Source organism: Delphinus delphis, chromosome 19 (genome assembly GCF_949987515.2).
Source record: "Delphinus delphis chromosome 19, mDelDel1.2, whole genome shotgun sequence".
Classification (NCBI taxonomy): Eukaryota; Metazoa; Chordata; class Mammalia; order Artiodactyla; family Delphinidae; genus Delphinus; species Delphinus delphis.
This window is the reverse complement of record NC_082701.1, coordinates 916,819-938,944: the sequence shown is the minus strand read 5'-3', so window position 1 is coordinate 938,944 and position 22,126 is coordinate 916,819. Positions and strand designations below refer to the sequence as shown.

At 55.0% G+C, this 22,126-nt stretch overlaps 1 protein-coding gene across 2 annotated transcripts in view; it reads left to right on the top strand.

The window, feature by feature from the left end:
- CACNG5 (calcium voltage-gated channel auxiliary subunit gamma 5) overlaps window positions 1–18,299 on the top strand; it is a 36,002-nt gene extending 17,703 nt beyond the window's left edge. Inside the window, exons 2-6 of one of the 2 annotated variants that reach the window (XM_059998468.1) lie at window positions 9,497–9,750; window positions 11,234–11,320; window positions 12,227–12,367; window positions 14,766–14,911; window positions 15,150–18,299. In XM_059998468.1, coding sequence (XP_059854451.1) covers window positions 9,555–9,750; window positions 11,234–11,320; window positions 12,227–12,367; window positions 14,766–14,911; window positions 15,150–15,371 — 792 coding nt within the window. In that variant the 5' untranslated portion in view covers window positions 9,497–9,554 and the 3' untranslated portion in view covers window positions 15,372–18,299. Of the gene's footprint in view, window positions 1–9,496; window positions 9,751–11,233; window positions 11,321–12,226; window positions 12,368–14,765; window positions 14,912–15,113 lie in introns of both variants that reach the window. The other variant, XM_059998467.1, reaches the window with a different exon arrangement.
- The last annotated feature ends 3,827 nt before the right edge of the window (window positions 18,300–22,126 follow it).

Sequence of the window (22,126 nt, the reverse complement as noted above, 5' to 3'; positions counted from 1 at the left end):
CCTCGACCCCTGAAATCTTGGTTTCCTTGACTTCTCTGCAGTGTCTTCAAACCAATATTTTACATTTTCTTCAGCTGTTCTAATTCTTTTCAGTAGGAGGGTTGGAATCCCACAAACTTGTGCATCATAGCCAGAAACGGAGTCCACACTCCCTTTTCAGTTCCATTGACTCGCTTATTTTTTTCATGTGCATCAGACTGTTTTAATCATTGTCACTCTGTAACATGCATAAATATTTGGTAGTTCCCACTTATCCATCTTTATTTTTAGAGGAATTTTCCTTGCTATCCTCAAATGTTGCTTCCTGTAAACTGACCCCAGAATCATCTTCTAGAGAGAACTCATTGCACTGAATTCATCAATTAATTTAGGGAGAGCTGACACTTTCATGGCGTTGTCTTCCTGTCCAAAAAACAGAATGTATTATTTTATTTATCACTCTTGTTTTATGTACATCAATAGTTTTAAGGTTTTCTTTATATAGCACTAGCACATAATTTGTTAAGTTTATTCCCCGAGAGTTTGCTGTTTTGTTGCTACATAGATTTTTTTTTCCCCCTGAGCATTATATTTTCCAACTGGCCACTGTATTATAGCTGCTGATTTTTTGTCGGTTATTTTTGTGTTCAGCCATTTATCTCAACACTTGCACTCTTTCTAATGGGTTTTTCAGCTGATCTGGATCTGGGCATGCATGTGTCTAGAGTCTTTCACAGGTGATGACGATGGGTCACCTCAAAAAGCCTCAAAGCACTGATGGAAGATGTTTTGCTCCACTTAGGAGGTCCTGCATTTCCTGGACATCATTCATAGCATAGAAGCCTTTGTCCTGAAAACCCTGTTGATGCAGCAAGCGTAGCCCTCAGGGCTGAGCAGAGCCCAGGTTCCAAAGCTTCCGTTATTCTCAGCAGAGATGGGGAGGGACTCTTTCGACCTGGAACAGTTTGGAGTTCTCTGTGTCTGTACAGGCGTACCTACGTGGTACCTTAGGTAGCAGGGGTAAAATGCCTTTGAAATCTTTCAAACAAGTCTTGACAGTACTTCTCAGAACGCTAAAACATTTCATATCCTTAAACCCAGAAATTCCACTTGTAGGAATTTATTCGGAGAAAATACCTGCAGATGTCCACAGATACTTAGCCCTAAGGATGTTTATTCATCATTGTTTACAACAGGGGAAATTTTGGAAACAACCTAGCTGTTCCGTAGTAGGGAAGCGGTTACATCAGTTCGGGTGCATCCGAGTCGGAGGATATATATTCTGTAGCTACGAAAAATAGCGTAGGAAATACGACTTTTAAGTAAAATAACATCAGGCTTTACTGTGGTGTGTGCAGCATGGTCACATTTGTAATGCATGAAAAATTCTAATCTGCATAGAAAAATTCTGCAAAGAACATAATATCGAAGGTATAGATATGATTATAACTGCCTGGTTAGCCCTCCGTTGTTAGGTGTGTTCCCGCTTGACTTGGTGTCTGCGGCCACGCCTTTGGGGAAACACTGCAGATCCTGTAGAGAGCATTTTGCTGGACCCTCAATAAAGTGTTGGCCACAGTCTCCCCAGCTGAGCTTCTTTTTCTGCAAGAGCAGTGGCCTTTGGTTGGTGGTCATGATGCCCCTGGGTTTCCCCTATGGAAACTATCTTTCAGGAACCTCCCGCCAAACCAAGGGTGAGAGGAGTTTGATTACACACCGACCTTCACTCCAGGAGGTTTGGACCCAGGTCTGCATCCTCAGCTGTGTAGCCTGGGCTCCTGGCAGACGGGCTTGCTGTGGCTTTGAGCTTAGTCTTGGGGCAGGCAGAGCTTGAAGTGCAAGACTCCTTGGGTCTTGCTTTTGTCAAAGGGCCATGAATCTTTGCCTCGTGCTGCTCACTTGCTCCAGAGGGCATCAGCAGTGTGGCAGAGAGAGCTCAGTGGGGCCAGCATGGAGAACAGGCCCCTTGTCAGCTCCAGCCAGCAGCTCCCTCACCACCTGGCGGAGGGTCGGCGGGGGAGGGGGGTCTCCCACATTGGGACATAATGACACCTAGAGGTCTCCAGGCTTCAGGTGCCACACTCCCTTCTGATGCTGAGCCTCTGTTGTGTGTGACACTTAATAAGCACTTGCTACATGTTTGATGATATTATATTTACTATCTGTGTCTATAGAGATGGCAGTGTGCCCACCGCCAAGACACCCTTTACATCATTATGCAGAACGGTGTTGCTCTCCAAATGAGAGGAACCTAAAATCTCTCCAGTCCCACAGCCTTAGTTGATATGGAGATAAGAAAGGAGACAGAGGGGCTGAAATTTGGCGGGGGGTGGTGGGTGGAATGAGGAGAATTGTGCAGGGACCACACGCCATGATGAGAGGGAGGTTGGAGAGCTGGGTGGAGATGAGGAAGTCTGGACCATTTTGCCCCTTTTCGGGGACAGATTTACCCTATTAAATCCGCCGTGTTGTTCACCGCTCCTTGCGTGTCAACCGGTGTTACTTTCTGACTGTACTCAGGTAAGCATGAGGTGGTCCAGCCTCACTCGATTACACTTTCATAAATCCTCACAATAACCCTTATGAAGCTACCCCTTCTTTACAGATGAAGAGACTGAGGTTCAGAGTGATCGTGTGACGTGCCCAGGACGTGACAAGGCAGAACCAGTGTTCCAGCTCAGATTCACCTGGTCCCAAAGCCATGTGCCGTTCACTCCCTGACGTGGCTGAAAGTCCCAGGGATTAAACTGTGATGCTCAGAAGCTCCATTGCTAAGTTACATTCTGGTCAGTCACACCTGGGATTTACATCATACTTAAGCAGTGAGAAGAAGATGCTAATAAATCAGTAATGAAGTTATTTTGACCACTGTTGGGTTTTTTGTTTGGTTGGTTTTTTTTGTTTTTTTTGCGGTACGCGGGCCTCTCACCACTGTGGCCTCTTCCGTTGCGGAGCACAGGCTCCGGACGCGCAGGCTCAGCGGCCACGGCTCACGGGCCCAGCTGCTCTGCGGCATGTGGGATCTTCCTGGACCAGGGCACGAACCCGTGTCCCCTGCATCAGCAGGCGGACTCTCAACCACTGCGCCACCAGGGAAGCCCATGAAGTTATCTTGATATCTTCTGCTGCCTATCAGATTACCTCAAATATAATGGTATAAAACAACAACTACCTTGTTTCATTCATGATTACTTGGGTCAGGAAGTTGGGCAGTTCCTGCCTGGAGCTTCTCATGCAGACGCCGTCGGGTGTTGTCTGGGGACGCAGTGATCCCGAGGCTCCCCTGGCTGGACGTCCGGGATGGACGGCTCAGTCCCGTGGCTGTCAGCTGATGCTGGCTGTCAGCTAGGAGCTCCGCTGGGCTATCCACCAACCACCTGGGCGTGCCCTCTAAGCAGCTCTCAACCAGGGACAGATCTCCTCCTGGGGACACTGTTGTTTACAGCTGGGGTGCTACTGGCACCTGGTGGACAGAGGCAGGGAAGCTGCTGAACAGCCTCCCCGCAGCAAAGAACCGTCCAACCCAAGTATCCACAGGGCCGAGGTTGAGAAACCCTGCTGTGAAGCACGGGGGTCTCTGGGTTGTCCGACGTACGTGGGGGCCGGCTTTCCCCTGAGTGAGCTCCCTCCTTTTGTGACCCAGAAGACACATAGCAGATGTGTTGGTGGAAGTCGTCACGAACCTGCCTAGACTCAGGGGAGGAGACGTGAGCAGACCCCATCTCTCAGTGGAAGGAGCGCCAAAGAATTGGGGTCACTTTTTTTTCGTCTTTTATTTATTTTTGGCTGCGTTGAGTCTTTGTTGCTGCGCGCGGGCTTTCTCTAGTTGCGGTGAGCGGGGTCTACTCTTCGTTGCGGTGCGCGGGCTTCTCACTGCGGTGGCTTCTCTTGTTATGGAGCATGGGCTCTAGGCGTGCGGGCTTCCGTAGTTGTGGCATGTGGGCTCAGTAGGCTCTAGAGTGCAGGCTCACGGGCTCTAGAGTGCAGGCTCAGTAGTTGTGGCACACAGGCTTCAGTAGTCGTGGCTCGCGGGCTCTAGAGTGCAGGCTCAGTAGCTGTGGCACATGGGCTTAGTTGCTCCACGGCATGTGGGATCTTCCCGGACCAGGGCTCGAACCCGTGTCCCCTGCATTGGCAGGCGGATTCTTAACCACTGTGCCACCAGGGAAGCCCTGGGAAGCAGGCAGGTCACAGGACCGCTGGGGGCTGCCCTCTGGTCACCAGTGAGTCCTGCTGGGACTGGCCAGGCTGGTGCTGGGTCACTAGACCAGCTCCCGGGAGCAGCTGGGAAGCCCTGACGAGAACCCCTGGCCCCCAACGCCTGCATTAGGCCTCAGCGGGTTTCCTCTGGGCTGCTAAGAAAGGGGGATCAGGGTGTCTGCACTGGGCTGTCCTCTGCTCCCTCCCCACTTTCCTCTGACTTCACCCTGTCCGTCCTCCGCAGCAGCTCCCTGGCCGACCTCACTCATGTCTGTAACCTCGCCTGTGTCCTACATCTAAGCGCTTCACCGCACGTCCTTTTATTACTGGCTTGGGCAGGGAAATGTGCCGTTAGTGCTTTAACCTCCACAAGACGTTTCTCCCTAATTGCTGGTCATGGGTGATAATTAGCGACTGTTAATTGCTGATAATTAACAAGCTAATGCTTAAAGGTAATGGTCCCCGGGTAATCATCTTAAACGACTCAGACCTTCCGTGCTTCCTAAGCCCCAAGCTCCAGAGGATGACCTGCATCTCAACATCTCTCGCCTGGGAGTTCGAGGGCCCCTGCATATTCTTTACGAGGGCAGTGACTGGAGAATTGTCGAGTCTGGTCTTTAACCTAGTTTTCTTCTCTGGATGTAGAAATAATACATGTTCTTTTAGAAGCTTTGTCAAGCCCAGAAAAGTAGAGAGAAAATCAAGCAGACATAACCTGATTACTTGGAAACATCCACTGTCAACATTTTGGTTTATTTCTTCCCAGTCTATGAATTTCTTTTCACAGTTGAGTTCATGTTAAACACGTGCTTTCACACCAACTTTCTTCTTTTTTTCCTTCCCTCATGGTGGCAACTTATTAAAAAAGGTCTCCCTACCCTCCAGAAGGAAAATCAAAGGAATGTTGTAGAGGATGGATGGGATCCATGAGAGCAGGAGAAATAGTGCGAAAGCAAAGACCTGGCCCAGGGCCCGATTAGGTGGGGTCTGGGAATTCATTCTAGGCCAGAGTGTCTGCAAGGGAACTCCTGTTCCCGCCCTCACCAACCGAAGATTGCGTAGAAAAATGCGTGCACACATGCGCGCGGTTACACAGGAAGGAAGGCCGGAAGGTGTTAGTGATGGTGTTGTTTCCAGGGTGGGGCCCGGTGGTTTTCATCTTCTGCTTTATAATTTCCCGTGCAGCACAGAGGGAAAAGCTGCGGTCCCGCATAAAGATTTTCACTTCACAGTCCTGCCCCTCGACGGCACTGCCTGGTGACCGCAGGTAAATCTCCCCGCTGGACCTTGACTTCCTTACCTGTGCTTTGAGAGAAATATTAGGCTTCCCACCCTACAAGGTGGTTTTCAGACTCCAAAATGTTGAGTTAGTGCATCCCCATGAAAAGATACGCTCAGGTGACTCCCAGTAATAAACCCAATAGGGTCAAGAAACAGCCCTGGCGTAGCCCTTGGTTATGGACAAAGACGGTCTCCCAAAATTGTGTGCCACCCATTTCCAGATTCCCTAGTGGTCACTTTGCATGTCCCTCTCCTCCAGCACTTCTTTTTTTTTTTTTTTTTTTTTTTTTTTTGCGGTATGCGGGCCTCTCACTGCTGTGGCCTCTCCCGCTGCGGAGCACAGGCTCCGGACGCACAGGCTCAGCGGCCATGGCCCACGGGCCCAGCCGCTCCGCGGCATGTGGGATCTTCCCGGACCGGGGCACGAACCCGTGTCCCCTGCATCGGCAGGTGGACTCTCAACCACTGCGCCTCCCAGGAAGCCCATCCCCCAGCACTTCTTGAAACTGTTTATTTCTTCAGGAGGAGGCAGTGTTGCTGCAGTGGAGACTTTGGAGTGAGACCTGGGCTTAAATCCAGAGTTGGCCACATGCCTGTGACGTCCTGGAGGCCACTTAGCATCTCTAACCCTCAGCTTCCCTGGGCATGAAATGGCGCCAATACCACTGATGGCTTTGTCCTGAGGTCCTAATGAGACACTGGATGATAAAGGGCTGTTCAGTGCTCAAGTCAGTGAGGTCATTTATTGGTAAATAAAGGTGATTTCACAACAGAAGCATCCGTTCAGCTGTGTAATGAATGCGGTTGATATTTTCCACTCCGTGCAGAGTAGGTAAACGTGTTACCCACTCTGAAAAGGGGACGTTCCCGTTTTCCCAAGCTCGCCCCGGGCCTCAAGCTCTGCCCTTGTAGAGATTGGCAGTTTGGGTCAACTTGGGCCTCTTCTTTCATTTCTTGCTTTTATAGATTCAGATCCAATCTTCTCTCCATTTTCATCTTTCCAAATCTCCAGGACCTGAATCTTTTCTGTCTGCCAAGCTTACTTTAAAATTGGCTGTTCTGCTCTGAGCAGTCACTAGCTGCTGTCTTTAGAAAGCAGGGGCTTTGCCCATTGTTGCTTGATAATAATACCTTACACCAGCATCCTGCATTAGACTGTTCAAGGCACTGGCGCACCTGCTGTGGCGTTGAGTCCCCCAGCAGTTTTGTCTTGTTATTCTTCATGTGGCGGGGGCAGCGTTGTCCCCAAAGTGGATTTCACAGAACAAAACACCATTGTGTGGCCAAAACAGTCTGGAAAAGAGTGGGATGGGTGGAGCTAAGCGGACTTTTCAGGCTTTTAACCGATGAATGTGCAGTGCGATTCTTCAAGACCTAGATGCAGTGCCTCCCAAGTTTTTCTTCACCAGAGCATTTTTTGCTAGAATATTCCATGGAGGTTTTGCTCCATGGAGCTCAGCTTAGAAAGGCCTTGAGAATGAGGCAGGATAAATTCAAATGTAGGCACATCACTCGCTAGCTGAGTGACCTTGGGCAAGTTTCTTAACCTCTCTGATTCTCAGTTTGCTTACCTATAAAATGGGGATGGTAGTATGGTTGTAAAGATTAAAATAATGTGCTCAGCAGAATGTCTAATAATGATAAATACTCGATCTACTTCAACTTTTACTGTTGTCCTCTCCCTCTGTGTTCCCTGGGAGAGGAAGGGGCCTCAGGAAGGTTAATTTCCCGACTTTCCGCGGCTACTCAGAGACCGGCTGAGCACGAAGCCCAGGCTTCTGCCTCTCAGCTCAAGGCTCTCCGCATCACACTGGGCTGGTTTTCTCGCTCATTCCTCTCTCCTCCCTTTACCCCCATCACCATCCTTGGGGTTCCAGTTCCGTTCCCTCTGGCAGATATTGGGCTTTTATGAGCCTCAAGTGTAAGTGAAAGTACTTATTAAACTGCTGTAAAAACCTTCATGACTGCAACCCATCCACCAACCCGTGCAGTCATTCCACCTGCCCTGCCACCCCTCACGTCCTCCCTGGGACCCCGGGTTCCACCAGTCAGAACACTGCCCGCCCTCGTGTAGCAGTGGTTTTGCTATCGTTTCCTATTTTCCGGCCTGTGAGCTCCGACAGAGCCTCTGACTCCTTGCTTCTGCTGTGGCGGCGAGCACGGGGCCCACACGCGAAGGTGCTTTCTGAGATGCTTGTCACCACATTGGGGCTGAGCTGTCCGCTCCACCTCCCAGCCCACTGCCTGGGGAATGGCCGGGTTTGCGGGCAGTGGGGAGCCGGGGAGGGCTGGCTGTTCTGCGTTTCATCTTCTCCTTCTCTGTCAAAGCCAGTGCAGGAGGGACTGGCGTGCGTGAAGCCCCTGTGCTCTCCAGCCTGGTGGACGGGAGCCGTTGCCTCCAAGTGTTCCCAGGCCTCCAGGACGCCAGCGTAGGGTTCAGTCTGCAGATCAGTCAACCCTCCCGGGGTCAGGGCGGGGCTCCTGCTGTGGAGTCCAGGCTGGGCTGTCCCTCCTTCTTGCAAAGAGCACCGTTTTCCTCCCCTTCCCCCCTCTCCCCTCCTACAGCAAGCTCAGACTCCACAGAGGGATCAAGCCTCCAGGCTTGAGTGTGTCTTCTGTCCCCTTTCAGCAGCTGAGCCAGGATCCCCCTGTGCCTCGGCTGAGATGTGACACCAGGCCTTGGGGAAGGCTTCCAGGCCCCAGATGCCACCCTCTTCCAGAAATAGCTCTGCCCACCTCCCAACAGCCCCACTGGGTGACCCTCTCGTGGGCTGTCATCACATCCTGGGCTTTCCCCGCCACAGCCATGACTACGTTGGACTGTAGTCACCTGTTTGCTCGGCAGACTTTAGCAGGTATACAGCTCACTTGAATCTTGTTAAAATGCAGATTCTGATTTACAAAGTTGGAGGGGCCTGAGACTCTGCATTCCTAACGAGTTCCCAGGTGATGCCAAGGCTGCTGGCCCACGGATGACACTCTGAGTAGCAAAGAGCCGTTGTTCTCAACTTGGGCCGCGATTAGCCTCGCAGGGAGCACAGCGATACCACGGCCCCTGTATGAGCCCAGCTGCACCAAAATCTCTCGGGGTGGCACCTGGGCCCTCGGGACTTCTGGATGCTCCCTGGGTGGCTCTAGGTTCCAGGCAGAGTTCAGAAGCCCTGAGCTGGGCTGTGGGCTCCTTGGGGTGGCATCTTACCCCTCACTGATTCCCAGCTCCGTCTCCGAGCCTGGACTGGCTGGGCAGGTGTGGCAGGTGTTCGCATGGCTCACCTCATGTAGACACTTAGCCTCACTCTGGCTGGTTCAGAGCCAGCTCCGGCCAATACCATGTGTTGGGCAGACAAGAGTCAGACGGCTTCTGATGAGGTGGGCTCAGGAGGCCCGTTGAACTTGGACTGTGGTGTGGCTTCTTTAGCGGGGTGGACCCAGATCTACAACTGATGGGAATCCTTGCGGAAGACACCTTCCCAAGAAACCTCTGCCGCCTGCCGCGTCCCCTCTGGGTCCCGCTGCTCCCTGCCAGGTGTCCTTGGGCCTCAGAGTCCTTCTCGACACGGAGAAGCCCACCAGGCAGACTTCAGGCCTCCATCCCTCCTCCCTGCTCCCACATCCTTGGGCGGGTCTCCCCCACAGACCCATCAAGCTGCATTTTCATTGCTTTGGGGGTGGGGGGCGCTTTGTCTTGCAGAAGGGAACTCTTCAAGGGCAAGGATGGGGTCACATTCATCCTTTTGTCTCCACGTTGGGTACAGTGGGTTGCTGAATGAATGAATGAATGAATGGCGTTATCCAGCAAGGGGGACCCCCAGAGAGGACAAGGGGGCCCCTCGCAGCAGCCTGTCAAGAAAGCTGTGCGTTCCTGACGGGGGGAGGAAGGTGGCATGTCTGTCACCCATGGCCTGACTTCCAGGGAGCCGGCCCGCTGGTCTTCATTCATCCATTCAGCACGGCTGGGGTGACTTTAGTTGCCGCCCAGGGCCCCTCCTCGGAGCCGTGGCCACGACTGCCGGCTCACCCGCTGTCCTGCCGCCAGAGCCCACTCCCTGCTGGTGGCATCGCGGCCGCAGGCCCCCGCGGGATTGTCCAGGAAGATGGGTGCCTGCAGGAGGAAGGCCCTGACCCTGCTGAGCAGCGTCTTTGCCGTGTGCGGCCTGGGCCTGCTGGGCATCGCGGTCAGCACAGACCACTGGCTGTACCTGGAGGAGGGCGTGGTCCTGCCCCAGAACCAGAGCACCGAGACCAAGATGTCCCTGCACTCAGGCCTGTGGAGGGTCTGCTTCCTCGCAGGTAAGGGCGCCCAGGGCTGGGGACAGCCCTGCCCCCAGAGAGGAGCAGCTGCCATCTCACACACCCCGGGGAAGCGACGTCCCTGCTGGAAGGAGGCTGGTCACCGCGGACGATGCTCATGAGCTCTGGGCCTGCTCCCTCCAGTGGCCAGGATCCACTCCAAACTCAAGGCCTGAGTCTCCCTGTCCACTTGGGCAAGTCCTCTCACCCCCGGGACCTGGGTCTTCCCACCTGGAAGATGCCCGTGGCCCCGCTGTCACCACACCGCCCACCCCCAGCTGAGAGAGGCGGCCTCAGCTCCCTGAGTCCTCCGTCGCAGTGCCTCCCCCTTGACTCTGCAAGGCAGGCCCTGTTATCACGTCCGCCTCACAGATGAGGGCAGGAAGATGCAGGGAGGTGAAGCGCAGGCACAGTCACGTTCTGTGAGGGCCCTCTTCCCTCCTTCTCCCCGTGTCCTCATAGGGCAGCAGGGGGAGAGGGAGCTCCACGGGGTCTCTTTTAGAAGGGCACTAATCCCATTCATGAGGGCTTCACCCTTGTGACCTGAGCATGAGGATGGGAAATTCTTAGCACTTTCTCTGTTCCTATGTCTGTGAAATGGCAGGGAGAAAACGCAGGTGCAGGTCTTTGCAACTCTGCCAGATGGTGCAGGCCTTGATCCTGCCCATCAGGGCCTCCTGCCCACTTGCTAGGGCTTCTCTGGAACCCTTGGAGTTGCTACTCCAAGGGCTCTGTCCTTTATCCCTTCATCATGACCCGGAACCAGGCTGCACAAGAAGAGCCTCTCTGTGCCCCGTGAGTCTGGTCAGAAACACCACAGTGGGGTCATGGAGCCTTTCTTGGAGGGCTCTGTAACCCATGTGTGCACGGGACACAGGGAACACTTGTTCCTCCCAGCCTCATGGTAGGGCTTTGGTGGTTGGCGCCCACCCGTATTTAGCAGGGAGGACCGTGGAGGCCTGGCCTCCCCGTGACGTGTTGAGTCTACTTTGGGAATGGCACCCAACACTGACCTCACCTCCCAGTGCCCAGACTGTGTGGCATCCATCTCTGCTTAACTCTGAAGCAGAGTTTGAAGTCACCAGGGTCTGGTTGCCAAAGTGGTCGACAAGGCTTTGGGGGTTCTGCTCCGTGACACCCACACTGGGGCACCTAAGCCAACCACACGCCATCCTTGGTGGAGTCTGTCCCAAAGCCACAAGACGGCCACCGGACACCTGACTCTCCCTTGAGTCTGCAGTGATCGCTTTTCATGCAGCTCTCGGTGCTTCTCTGGGAAAGATGTGATGTCAGGACGGGTGTCCACGTCTGCTGTGGGCCACCAGCTGGGGACGGGGCCCCCTAGGGTTTGAATCCAGCCCAGGTGTAAATACACAGAGGGTCAAACATCCTAGAAGCACCTGGGAATACCGTTTGAATTTGTTAACTTCAAATCCGTGTTCAGAAGGACCCAGAGTGTACGTAGTGGCTCTTGTCTCCGTAGGTGAGGAGCGGGGACGCTGCTTCACCATAGAGTATGTGATGCCCGTGAGCACCCAGCTCGCCTCCGAGTCCACGGTCAACGTGCTCAGTAGGTGCCTCCGACTTTCCAGCCTGGGCCACGGGCTGGACAGGGCAGAGCAGGGCAGAGGGAAGAGGCAGGGTGACTGCTTGTTTCTCAAGAGCCGATGCCCTGAGACTCAGATGCTTGTGCTGGCTGAGCTCACAGAGCTCGCTCTGCCAGTTACTTATCCAGGGTGGTGACAGGTTGCTGGAGTCTCCCATTGCTGTGACCCTGGCAAGTGAGAGGGCATCCATACCCAGTGACTTCCTCTGTTTGGGATGCTCTAACAAAATAGCGCAGGCAAGGCAACTTAGAAGCCACAGAAATTTATTTCTCTCAGCTCTGGAGATTAGAAGTCCAAGATCAAGGCGCCAGCACGGTCACGTTCTGGTGAGGGCCCTCTTCCTGCCTTCTCACTGTGTCCTCACATGGTGGCAGAGGCGAGGGTGCTCTGAGTGTGTGTGTGGGGGGGGGGGTCTCTTTCATAAGGGCACTAATCCCTTTCATGAGGGCCCCACCCTCGTGACCTAATAAGCACCTCCCAAAGGCCCCACCTCCTATACCATCACCTTGGGTGTTAGGTTTAGCAAGTGAATTTTGGTGGGGGGGCGGGGGACACAGACGTTCACACCATAGTACCCAGGGAACTGAACCAGGCTCTCTGGCCCCCAGCGAGACTGACATCATGGCCTTGGCCTCACCAGAGCTGGTTCAGACCCATGTGAACCTGCAGCACTGTTCTGAGTCAGCATAGGCCCTGAAGGCTAAGGGCCAAGGAACGAAAGCCGAGGAGGGGATGGAGCCCGGGCTGCTCAGGCAGGGCGGGGGCTTGGGGACCAGCTGGTGTACACCGCCAGGAACACTTGACTCGGGAAGGTGAGCACTGAGTGAGGCTACCGGAGGCTGACGGCATCCTTCCATCCCCTCGGTCAGAAATGATTCGCTCGGCCACGCCGTTCCCCCTGGTCAGCCTCTTCTTCATGTTCATTGGCTTCATCCTGAGCAACATTGGACATGTCCGTCCCCACAGGACAATCCTGGCCTTTGTCTCCGGCATCTTCTTTATCCTCTCCGGTAAGTGATGCCGTTTTCGCTCGTGCACTCTGCACTTCTGACATCTGATCCCTAAACCACTCTGCTCTGGGAAGCTCTGGTCCCAGCTGCGGGTCAGCCCCTGCTCAGGACCCGCCGCGTCAGTGGCTCGAGCACAGCTGAGTCCGAGCTGGAGGAGGGTTCTGAGGACCCGGGCCCGTCCATCACCTCTGGAGGAGCAGTGACCTGACAGCTCCCCCTGGGCAGAGCTGGGATGAGAACCCAGGGTCCTCCTCATGCCATGCCATCACTGACGCTTTCCCCTAGTTCCCACTGGTAATGAGTATTCCTTTTTCCTTTTGAGGGCTATGTCTTTGTGTGTTTACATGAAAGAAATACGATCTGCCTTTGGAATGATGGCCTCTTCATCTGCCATCCCTCAGCCATCCTCTAGAGACCCCCTACGCCCTACCCTGGGCTACCCAGGCCCCTTCAGCATGGATCTGTCCTCCTGGACCAACCCCAGACTGTACTCGATCATTCACTCTTTCTTTCGTTTATTCACGTGCTGACTCATCCACTCATGTGTCTCCCAGGCCTTAGCACTGGGAGCTGGGATCTCTACCTACAGAAAGGGCAGTGTATTAGGGGACATAAACAAGTGGGCAGGAAACGTGGACCCTGCCTGACAAGGGCTCTGACAGTGTCAGCAAGTACTGTTATGGGGGCCAAGGGCAGCGGCAGAAACTCAGACCAGGAGCTGGTCAGGGACGGCCGCCAGGAGCAGGCGAGATGGAGAGTGAGTAGGAATTAGGTAGAGTGTGAGGTTGGGGTGGGCGGAAGGGAGCCTGGAGGGAAGAGAGAGGATGGAGGCCAGGGGACACTAAGCTCAGTCGTGACTTGTGGTGGCAGGAGCATCAGGAGGATGTGGTGAGAGGTGGGGGGCGGCAGCCGAGGTCGCCTGGTTGGGTACTTTGTGAGAAGCCTCGGGAGGATTTTAAGCCGATGGATGGATGGACAGATGGATGGATGGACGGATGGATGGATGGATGGACGGATGGCTTGAGTAATGGACGGATGGATGGATGGATGGATGGATGGACAGATGGATGGATGGATGGATGGACAGATGGAAAGAAAAGATGAACAGCTGCCAGCACCAGGCATTCCTGTTGCCGCCCAACTTCCAAGCCACTTTAGGTTCCTTTTCCCAACATTGTCTTGTCAATATAGCTTGGGAGCCAGGTGGCGGTCAGAACACTAGATGCCCAAGAGCTTTTCTTTCTTTCTCCTTCCTTCCATCCATCCATCCATCCATCCTTCCATCCATCCTTCCATCCATCCATCCATCTAACAAATGTTCATTGAGCACCTGCAGTGTCCTCAGCCCACCCTCTGCACCATGATGTTTCCACCTAGTCCAAGAGATACAGACCCAGGTTAAGCTCTTTCTTTATCAACTTCACAACAGTCAAGGCCACACAGCAGCTTCAAAGCACCTGAGGTTTTTCAGCGGTGGGCAGCAGGACCAGAGATCTCAGACTGAGCTTGGCCACATGAAGTGTTTTAACGACAGCAACAGACAGGGTTCCCTTGGGCCAGCTTCATTCCAGTGTGAGTTAAGTGCCAAGGAAGGCCTGAATCATGCTTGTTTTCCTGTAACATTCATCCTTCAGGATGCCCCAGCTTAATCATGTGAATGGAATTAAAGCTGAGCAGCTCAAAACACAGGAATTAATTGTGTCCTGTTGCAGTTACAGTCACTGATTGACGAGACCGATGCTCCGTCGGTCGTTTGCACAATGGCGGGAGGAGCTTAGGCAGCGCTGGCCCCCTGATGTAACGCTTGCCAGAGCCTGGACCATCTCTCTTTGCCTCTCCTGCCTAACGATCTCAGTAACTGGCCGCACCCAGGGGCAGGTGGGCTGCACAGAGCCACAGTTACAAGACCATCTATCCAGGCTCTGGAGGCCCTGGCTATCTCTGCCAGGGGAGCCTGTGTTATCCCTCAGTTCAGCGGAAGCCACTTGCTAAAGTCAGCGGTTCACACCCTGAGTTCACATGAGCCTTGCCTGGGGAGCACTTAGGACGACACGGTGCCAGGCGCCAGCCCAGGCCACGTGACTCAGAAGGTCCGGGGATGGGGCTCATGGGACGCACATCTAACAGGTGGTTCCGGTGGGGGGGGGCGGTGAGAACCCTCGGGCTCACCGTGGCTCGGGAGGTGGCTGGACGGAAGCTTTCTCACCTGCAGCCGTCCGCTTTCTAGAAGGTAATGGTCTAAACAGGGCCTTCAGGAGGAGGGCTCCTGCCCTCCCTGAACTCCAGAGTGGGGTCATGGTCACCCAAGGCCGAGGCCTTCTCCCTGAACCCCGAGGGGAGGCGGTGCCCCATCGGCGGCTCCCCGGCTCCCTTGCCGAGCGCCCCTGCCCCCCTGCAGGCCTCTCGCTGGTGGTGGGCCTGGTGCTGTACATCTCCAGCATCAACGATGAGGTGCTCAACAGGACCAAGGATGCGGAGACCTACTTCACCTACAAGTACGGATGGTCCTTTGCCTTCGCCGCCATCTCCTTCCTCTTAACGGAGGTAAACCCTCCCCGCAGGCGGGGCGGGGCGGGGTGCTGCCCCGGGAGGGGGCGGAGGAGGAGGCCACGCCCACCCTGGACCCACCGCTCCCCCGCCCTTAACTCCCGGGCCCCGCCCCGCGCCCGCCTTCGGCCCCCTCGTGCTGTGCTCCCGCGGCTGCGTCCACGGCCAGGCCCCGAGCACGAGCTCCCCCTGCCTGCAGAGTGCGGGGGTGATGGCCGTGTACCTGTTCATGAAGAGGTGCACCGCCGAGGACGTGTACAGGCCTCACCCCGGCTTCTACCGCCCGCGTCTGAGCAACTGCTCCGATCACTCGGGCCAGTTCCTGCACCCGGACGCCTGGGCGCGAGGCCGCAGCCCGTCCGACATCTCCAGCGACGTCTCCCTGCAGATGAACAGCAGCTACCCAGCCCTGCTCAAGTGCCCCGACTACCGCCAGGTGTCTTCCTCCCCCTGCTGAGTCCCCGCCCCGGACTGCCGTGCCCAGACAGCCTTCCCTGCCCCCGCTGCCCTTGGTCTACGGCCCGGCTGTCCCCGTGCTTAGCTGTTTTCACCTGACCCGTGTCCCCTCCCTGCTCGCCCAGAGGAGCTCCTGCAGCCCAGGGGAGCCAGCGAGCGGATGACGGGTTGAGAGCTGGGGGTCCCCCCGCCTCTTGAGTGCCAGTCATTGGGCTCTCTCCTTCCCTGGGAGGGGTGGGCCTTCCAGCTCTGTCTTCCCCGCCGCACCCTACGTCATGGACCCAGGCCAAGGCCAGCTCTGCGATGCCAGGTTCCTTCCAGAGACCCAGCTGGGACTTGGGAGCTTGCCAACTGGCCTGGCCCTCGCGTCGTGATCTGGGCTATGGGGCCGGGAGGTGGCTCTGATCCGGAGCTCTGGCTGCTTCAGAGTCGTCCAGCGCTGTCCTTGTGAAGTCCTCTACCGTGTGGTCACCCCCCGTGTGCCCTGTCCACCCCCCCCCCCACACCACGGCCTGTGGGTCTTCTTCCTCTTCTCCCAGCAGAACTCAGCTGCCCCAGCTTTGGTCCCCAGCGGGCTGAGAGGGGTCTGAGGCCACCTGATGAAGTGACAAAGAGGTGTTAGTGGCTGATGGTGTCTTAATGTGCGTGGCCCGCAGTAACATATCTAACAAGGGCCTTTAATGCCTTAACCCCAAGCAGTGACTCTGACAGTGAGAACTGCAGAAGGTGGCTGGTCCGGGTTAATACTACCAAGCACTGTTTCAGGCCCGGGGGATGCCGTCCCCACTCACATGGGCAATATTTCTGGTCCAGGTCCCTAAAGTCTACTCATGTAGACGGACGTCTATACCACCGAAGGAGAAAGAAGGCAGCTTTCAAAGAGGCTGCCTGGGATTTGGAGCTGGTTTTGCTGATGCCTGAGTCTAAGCAAGCCGGACTCAGAATGACCCTGCTGCTCTCCTGAGGATGCCTGCCGACATCGGGGGTTGCCAGTTTAATCCTAATACAGGGCAGCATCTGCTTCCTGGGTATGGGGCGTGTGTAGGCAGGGACGCCTCCAGAAGATGAGGTGGCGTGATGCCCGTTTTCCGAGCAGGAAACCTGAAGCCCCTTCCGTGAAGTTCACAGAGGGAAACGGGAAAGGCCCAGTGCTGGACGGGACCCCCTCAGGTCTCCACGTGTCTTCTCGCACGCCCACTTTGGGATTTGAGGTTTTGAGTAGCAAAACAACGCCAGGCTGTCTGCTGTGTATTTTTGCCACACCAGCTGTTCACCCTTTCTCTTGCTCTTTTTTTAAGATAACATTCAGTTCTGGGTGCAAAAAGCCACCGTGGGCGACACGTGGGCTCCGGAAAGAAATACAGAAAACCGCACTTGTGGCCGGGGTGGCCTTTAGAAGGGGACGCATTCGTCTGCTGGGGCTGCCACGGGCTGTGTGGCTCCAACAACAGACAATTATGTTCTCACAGTTCTGGAGGCCAGAAGTGCCAGATCGAGGTGTCAGCAGATCTGGATTCTCTCGAGGCTGTTTTCCTTGGCTTGCAGATGACCATCGTCTCCATGTGTCCTCACGGGTCTTTTTCCTGCACGCCTGCATGCCCCCCTGGTGTCAGACTGGATAAGAGCCCATCCTAATAGCCTCATTTTAACTTAAATCACCTCGGTAAAGGCCCTGTCTCCAAATACAGCCATATTTTAAGTCGTGGAGGGGAGGGCTTGAATATACGGATGTGGGGCTTTGGGGAGGGGGTGGGGGACAGTTCCGCCCAGAAGAGGCAGATTGCCTCGTAGCTGGATTGTTCCCTTGTTCACAGAATAATAGAGGAGAAACGAGGGGAGCCGACTGTGGTCCCAGTCCTGCCACTGTCCCCGCGTGGGTCCTGGGAAACCCCCTTCTGCCCCTAAACTATTTCCAAGCCCTCCTCCCACACCTACCCCCAACTCTAATGATCCAGCCTCGTGTAGAAAGCTCCGGACAGCCCTCCTGTGTGACTGTTCACCCCTCCCCTGTACACTGATGGCAGCCGGAAAGCCCGCCTTCCACTCCACAGGCACCTGCTGTGACTCGTATCCTTGGTAACCGCTTACAGCTTAACAAGGAAACCAGTGCGCCCGCAGCAAAGGACTCGTGTAGTGTACTTGGAGACCGTTAGGTAGCATTTCCAAACTGGACGTTGTTTAGATGTGCTTTACTCCAGTCGTTGTCAATGTAATGAGCTCCTCGGACGCACTTTTCTCTCCCTGAAGTGCTCTCTCTCTCTGTCCATGTGCCAGGCTTGTTTGCGTGCACGTGGGGAAAATAGAATCCACTCCTGAACACAAGCTGATGGCTGACTGTGAGTGACATCATTAGGACGGGCCTTCGTCGGCCTAGATGCTGGGCTGCTAGGTCAGGCAGCTCTTACCCTGGGAATGTGCAATTTACACCTATCTTCGGGACAGGTTCTGGGTCCGTGTCTCCCCTCCTGGGTGACGGGTGAATGTATGAATTACTGTGCGACCGTGACAGTTTCTTTTCTTCTATAAATCTCAGAACTGGGACCTTTGCAGCCTCTCCACAATCAAAAGATTTTTCTCAGACATTAAAGTGTATAAACTCAACTCATAAACCGTACATTAGGGGCCCCTTCCCCAACACACTTTCTGACCTTTGGTTTCCTCAGGCACTTAAAAAAAAAAAAAAAAAAGACAAGTTTTTATTTTTTTCATCCTCAAAATATGGGATGGAGAGACTAATACACCAGAGTCTGATGCATTATGGAGTAAAACTACTCGGGGTTACCAGCCAGGGGCTGGGGACAATTCTGACGTTTGTTCCCTCTCACCTGGAACTCGCCAGCCTCCTTCTTCCTCCAGGGGTTGGTCACTGCTGTCGCCTCACCCCCAGAGGTGATCTTCAAAGAAATGGTGGTTATCAGGGCTGCACGGAGCTGAGGGGAGCAGATGGGGGCAAGTCCACACCAGCTTATCAGTGATGGACCCGAGGAGCCCGTGTCAGGGAGCCCCCTCCTTAATGTTTGGGTAACTGTCCTTCCTCCCTAAATAAAAGTGGTGTACTGGGGTTCTCCAGAGAAATAGAACCAAGAAGACACATGTATAGATTTATTTTAAAGAATTGGCTCCCGTGATGGTGGAGACTTGGCAAGTCCAAAATCTGATGGGAGAGGCCAGCAGGCTGGAGACGCAGGGAGGAGTTGCAGTTTGAGTGGGAAGGCTGTCTACTGGCAGATTTCCCTCGTGCTTATGGGAGGTCAGTCTTTGTTCTATTTAGGCCTTCAACTGATTGGATGAGACCCACCACATTACGGAGGGCAATCTGTCTTACTCAGAGTCCACTGATTTAAATGTTCATCACATCGAAAAACGCCTTCACAGAAACAGTCAGAATGATATGTGGGCAGCATGGCCCAGCCAAAGTGACACGTGCAATTAACCCACACAAGTGGATGAAGGGCAGGGGAAATAGCATTCCACCTTAAGAGTTGCAGAGTGGGTGGCAGGTGTGTGGATGGGGGAGTCAGCACGGCCACGCCAGGGGCACTGCTCCATCACAGGCTGCCCCTCTGGCTGAGGCCATCTGCCTGATGAGTGCGTGGAGCCCGTCTGCAGTTCCCCCGGCCTTGGCTTTTATCCCACACGCACCGAATGCACTCTCACATGCTAATATGACGCTTGGGAAGTTAAGTAGCCTTTGGAACACAAACTCTCCAGGTCGAGAGCGGGTGCAGAAGGGGATGAATGAGTGGATTCTGCTGAAGGCACTTGTGCTCAGATGCAGACAGGCCAGGACCCAGGGACCGTGAGCTCAGCCATGGTGGGAGGCTCAGCGGCCACCACCTGCAGTCCCAGCACTCCCTGCTGGGTAGAGGGTGGTGAGCTGTACCCGGCCAGAGCCCCTCCCCTCCTGGCAGAACTAAGGTCCCTGGATTCCCACACACCCCTGCACTGGGATCCTAGCCCTCTGCTCTGTGACCTTGGACAGGTCACACCCTCCCAGGGTCCTCCGAGGCTTTCTCTTGTCTGTGTAAAGCCTGAGCTCCCCATCTGTTCTGGAGTGAAGATTTTCTGCCTGGGTGGCCCTGCCCTGGGGTATTTGCACCCGATGAGCCCTCTGCCCTGCTCCTTCCAGGGCAGCAATAGACCCAGTGGTCAGAGGCCTGAGTTGCCCTCAGGGCGCCGCTCCACCCTCTGTGTGTTGCCAGCAGCCAGGGGATGTCAGTTTTTTCATTCATAGGATGAGAGCATTGGATAAAATCGTCCCCGTGCTCTGCCCCCATGCTTCGTCTCCAGCTCTAGAGACTGCAGGTGTCAGAGGCAAAACCCCGCCAAGCTCAAATGAGGCGCCCCCACCCCACCTCCTGCCAGGAACAAGCAGACAGCACCCCGAAGACTGCGGAATTTGCATAAAAGATCGGGTCCTTGAGGACCCCAAGGAAGAGCAAGGTCGGTATGGAGTGCACATGGCAGCCCTGGAGCAGCGGAGGGACGGAGGACGTAGGGGCCAGCAGCTACCCAGTCCCTTCCTCTCAGCCACGGGGAAGCGGGAGGGGCTTCTCCACCCAGCTTCCGCTCCCCCGGACGGCGTGATGGGGCGAACGGCCCTCGTTCAGCCAACTTCAGAGGCTCAGGGGCAGGTTCGAGGTCAAGCAGCACCACTTTCATGCTACAGGAAGGGCAGAAAGACGCTTCCCAGCTAGAAGGTACCCAGGTCGTGGCTGTGTCTGTCAGGAGCTGAAAACTGCCAGGTGGGAGTTGGGTGAAGGGAGGGAATCGGTGGTTCCCTATGAAAGTTCAGCCTAGAAAGGGTATGAAGAGCTCGGCCTCCGCCTTGGATCATCAGGCAAGGCGCCAGCCGGTCACCCCGGTGGGTTGAGGGCTCGGGGGTACGATCTCAGCTTCCTTTGCTGAGCCCCGTGCAGCCTTCCTGCAGGCTAGGGGCAGGCCCTCAGAGCTGGGCTTCGAGCCTCCACTGCCCCAGCCCCTCCCTCTGGACCAGCTGGTAGGCGGCATACTTGGAGTCTCAGTTTCTCCATCCACGAGATGGGCAGCCTCCGCAGGCCCCCTTCCCTGAGAAGGAGTGAGTCCCGGTGAGAACATAGATGGGGGTTCTGGTGTTGCCGGTGGAGGGGATGTGCTGGTGCGGGCTGAGTGCTGGCCTGGAGCCAGCAGCTCTGTAACCCAAGCTCTGCTGACTCATCATGCTGTCTGAGCCCTGCCCCCACCCTGGCTTTCTTCCCACCCCTCTCCTCCCTCCTCACCTGCAGGAGGAGCGGTTTGGGGCAGGATATCTGAAACCCCATTGCCCATTGAACCTGCCCTTGAGCTTTTCCCCTTTCAAAGCTGGTGGCAGCTGGCTTCCGGCCTAGGCGCTGCAACAGATGGGACATCTCAACAGCGAGGAACAGGTGTGGCTCAAACTGTGTTAGGCAGTAAGGCGCTGATCCCTTCGCATCAGGGAGGCAGGGGTCCGTGGATTCAAGGACCGGCTGATGCAGTGGCTCAGGATGCCATCAAAACCCAAGTTCTTTCCTTCCCTTGGTTGTGCCATCCTTGGGGTTGGCTGTATCCTCAGGGTGGCAGCAAGATGGCAGCAGCAATTCCAAGGGTCACATCAAGACGCAACAGCCTCAGGAGGAAGGAGGCTGTGTCTTCTTCTGTGTCCTTCTTAGAAGCAAAGGCAACTTTCTCAGAAGCAACCCAACCATAAGGCTCTACCTCATGTCTTATTGACCAAAACTGGGTCACATGCCCATTTTCAAACCACTGCCTGGCAAGGGGAGGGGTGAGTGTGCCCCAGCTACCTATTGATACCTAACACATTAGCCCAAAATTCAGGCGCTCAAGACAATCATAACTGTATCGGGATTATTTCTGACAGTTTTAGGGGTTGGCTGGGCTCAGCAAGGTGGTTTTCACTCAGGGTATCTCAGGCAGTGGCAGTGACCGTCATCTCCAAGGCTTCCTTGTTCATTTGTCCAGCAGTTGGACACTGAACAAGGTCCCACTGGGACCTCAGTTACGGTCAGTGGCTAGAGACCCATGCACAGTCTCTTCAGAAGGCCTGGGCTCCTTCAGAACATGGCAGCTGGCGCTTAAGAAGGAGCTTCCCAAGAGACAGACAGAAGCTGTATTGCCTTTCTTTAAAGTTACCTGGGAAGCTACCTGGTGTCATTTCCATCACAATCACCAGACCACCCAGACTTAAGGGGAGGGAACATAGATCCTGCTGGTTCACTGTGTGAGAGCATTCCCACTGGGAGGGAAGAAGGAGAGATGGGATCTGTAATGGTAACCATCCTTGGAAAACAGGATCTGCCACACCATGATTGGCTTTGTTCTCCTGGCCCCGAGATTCTGACTTGGTGTTGAGGTGCAACCCGAGAGTCTGTTTCTCTGACAAGCTTCCAGGTAAGGTCAGGCTGTGCGGTGCTCCAGGGAGCTGAATTTTTTAAAGCTCCCAAGGTAGTGATAACACGAAACAGTGTTGAGAGCCACTGGCTTAGATCTGCCTTGGACTTGGGAATAAAGCCCCTTCTCCTGAGTCTAGTCAGGGAGTAGTGGCTTCCCAAACGAAATGCAGGACAGGAAGGGGAAACGGTACAAGGCTTTCTCGTTGCTCCTCCTCCTTTCTCGTTGCTCCTCCCCCAGGCTCCGCCTCCTTAGACGAGGCTGTGCTTCGGGCAAGATGTTAAGCCCATGGGCTCAGGCCCAGCCTTTCTGTTCCTGGACCCCTTCCCTGATGAGCTGGTGTTCACC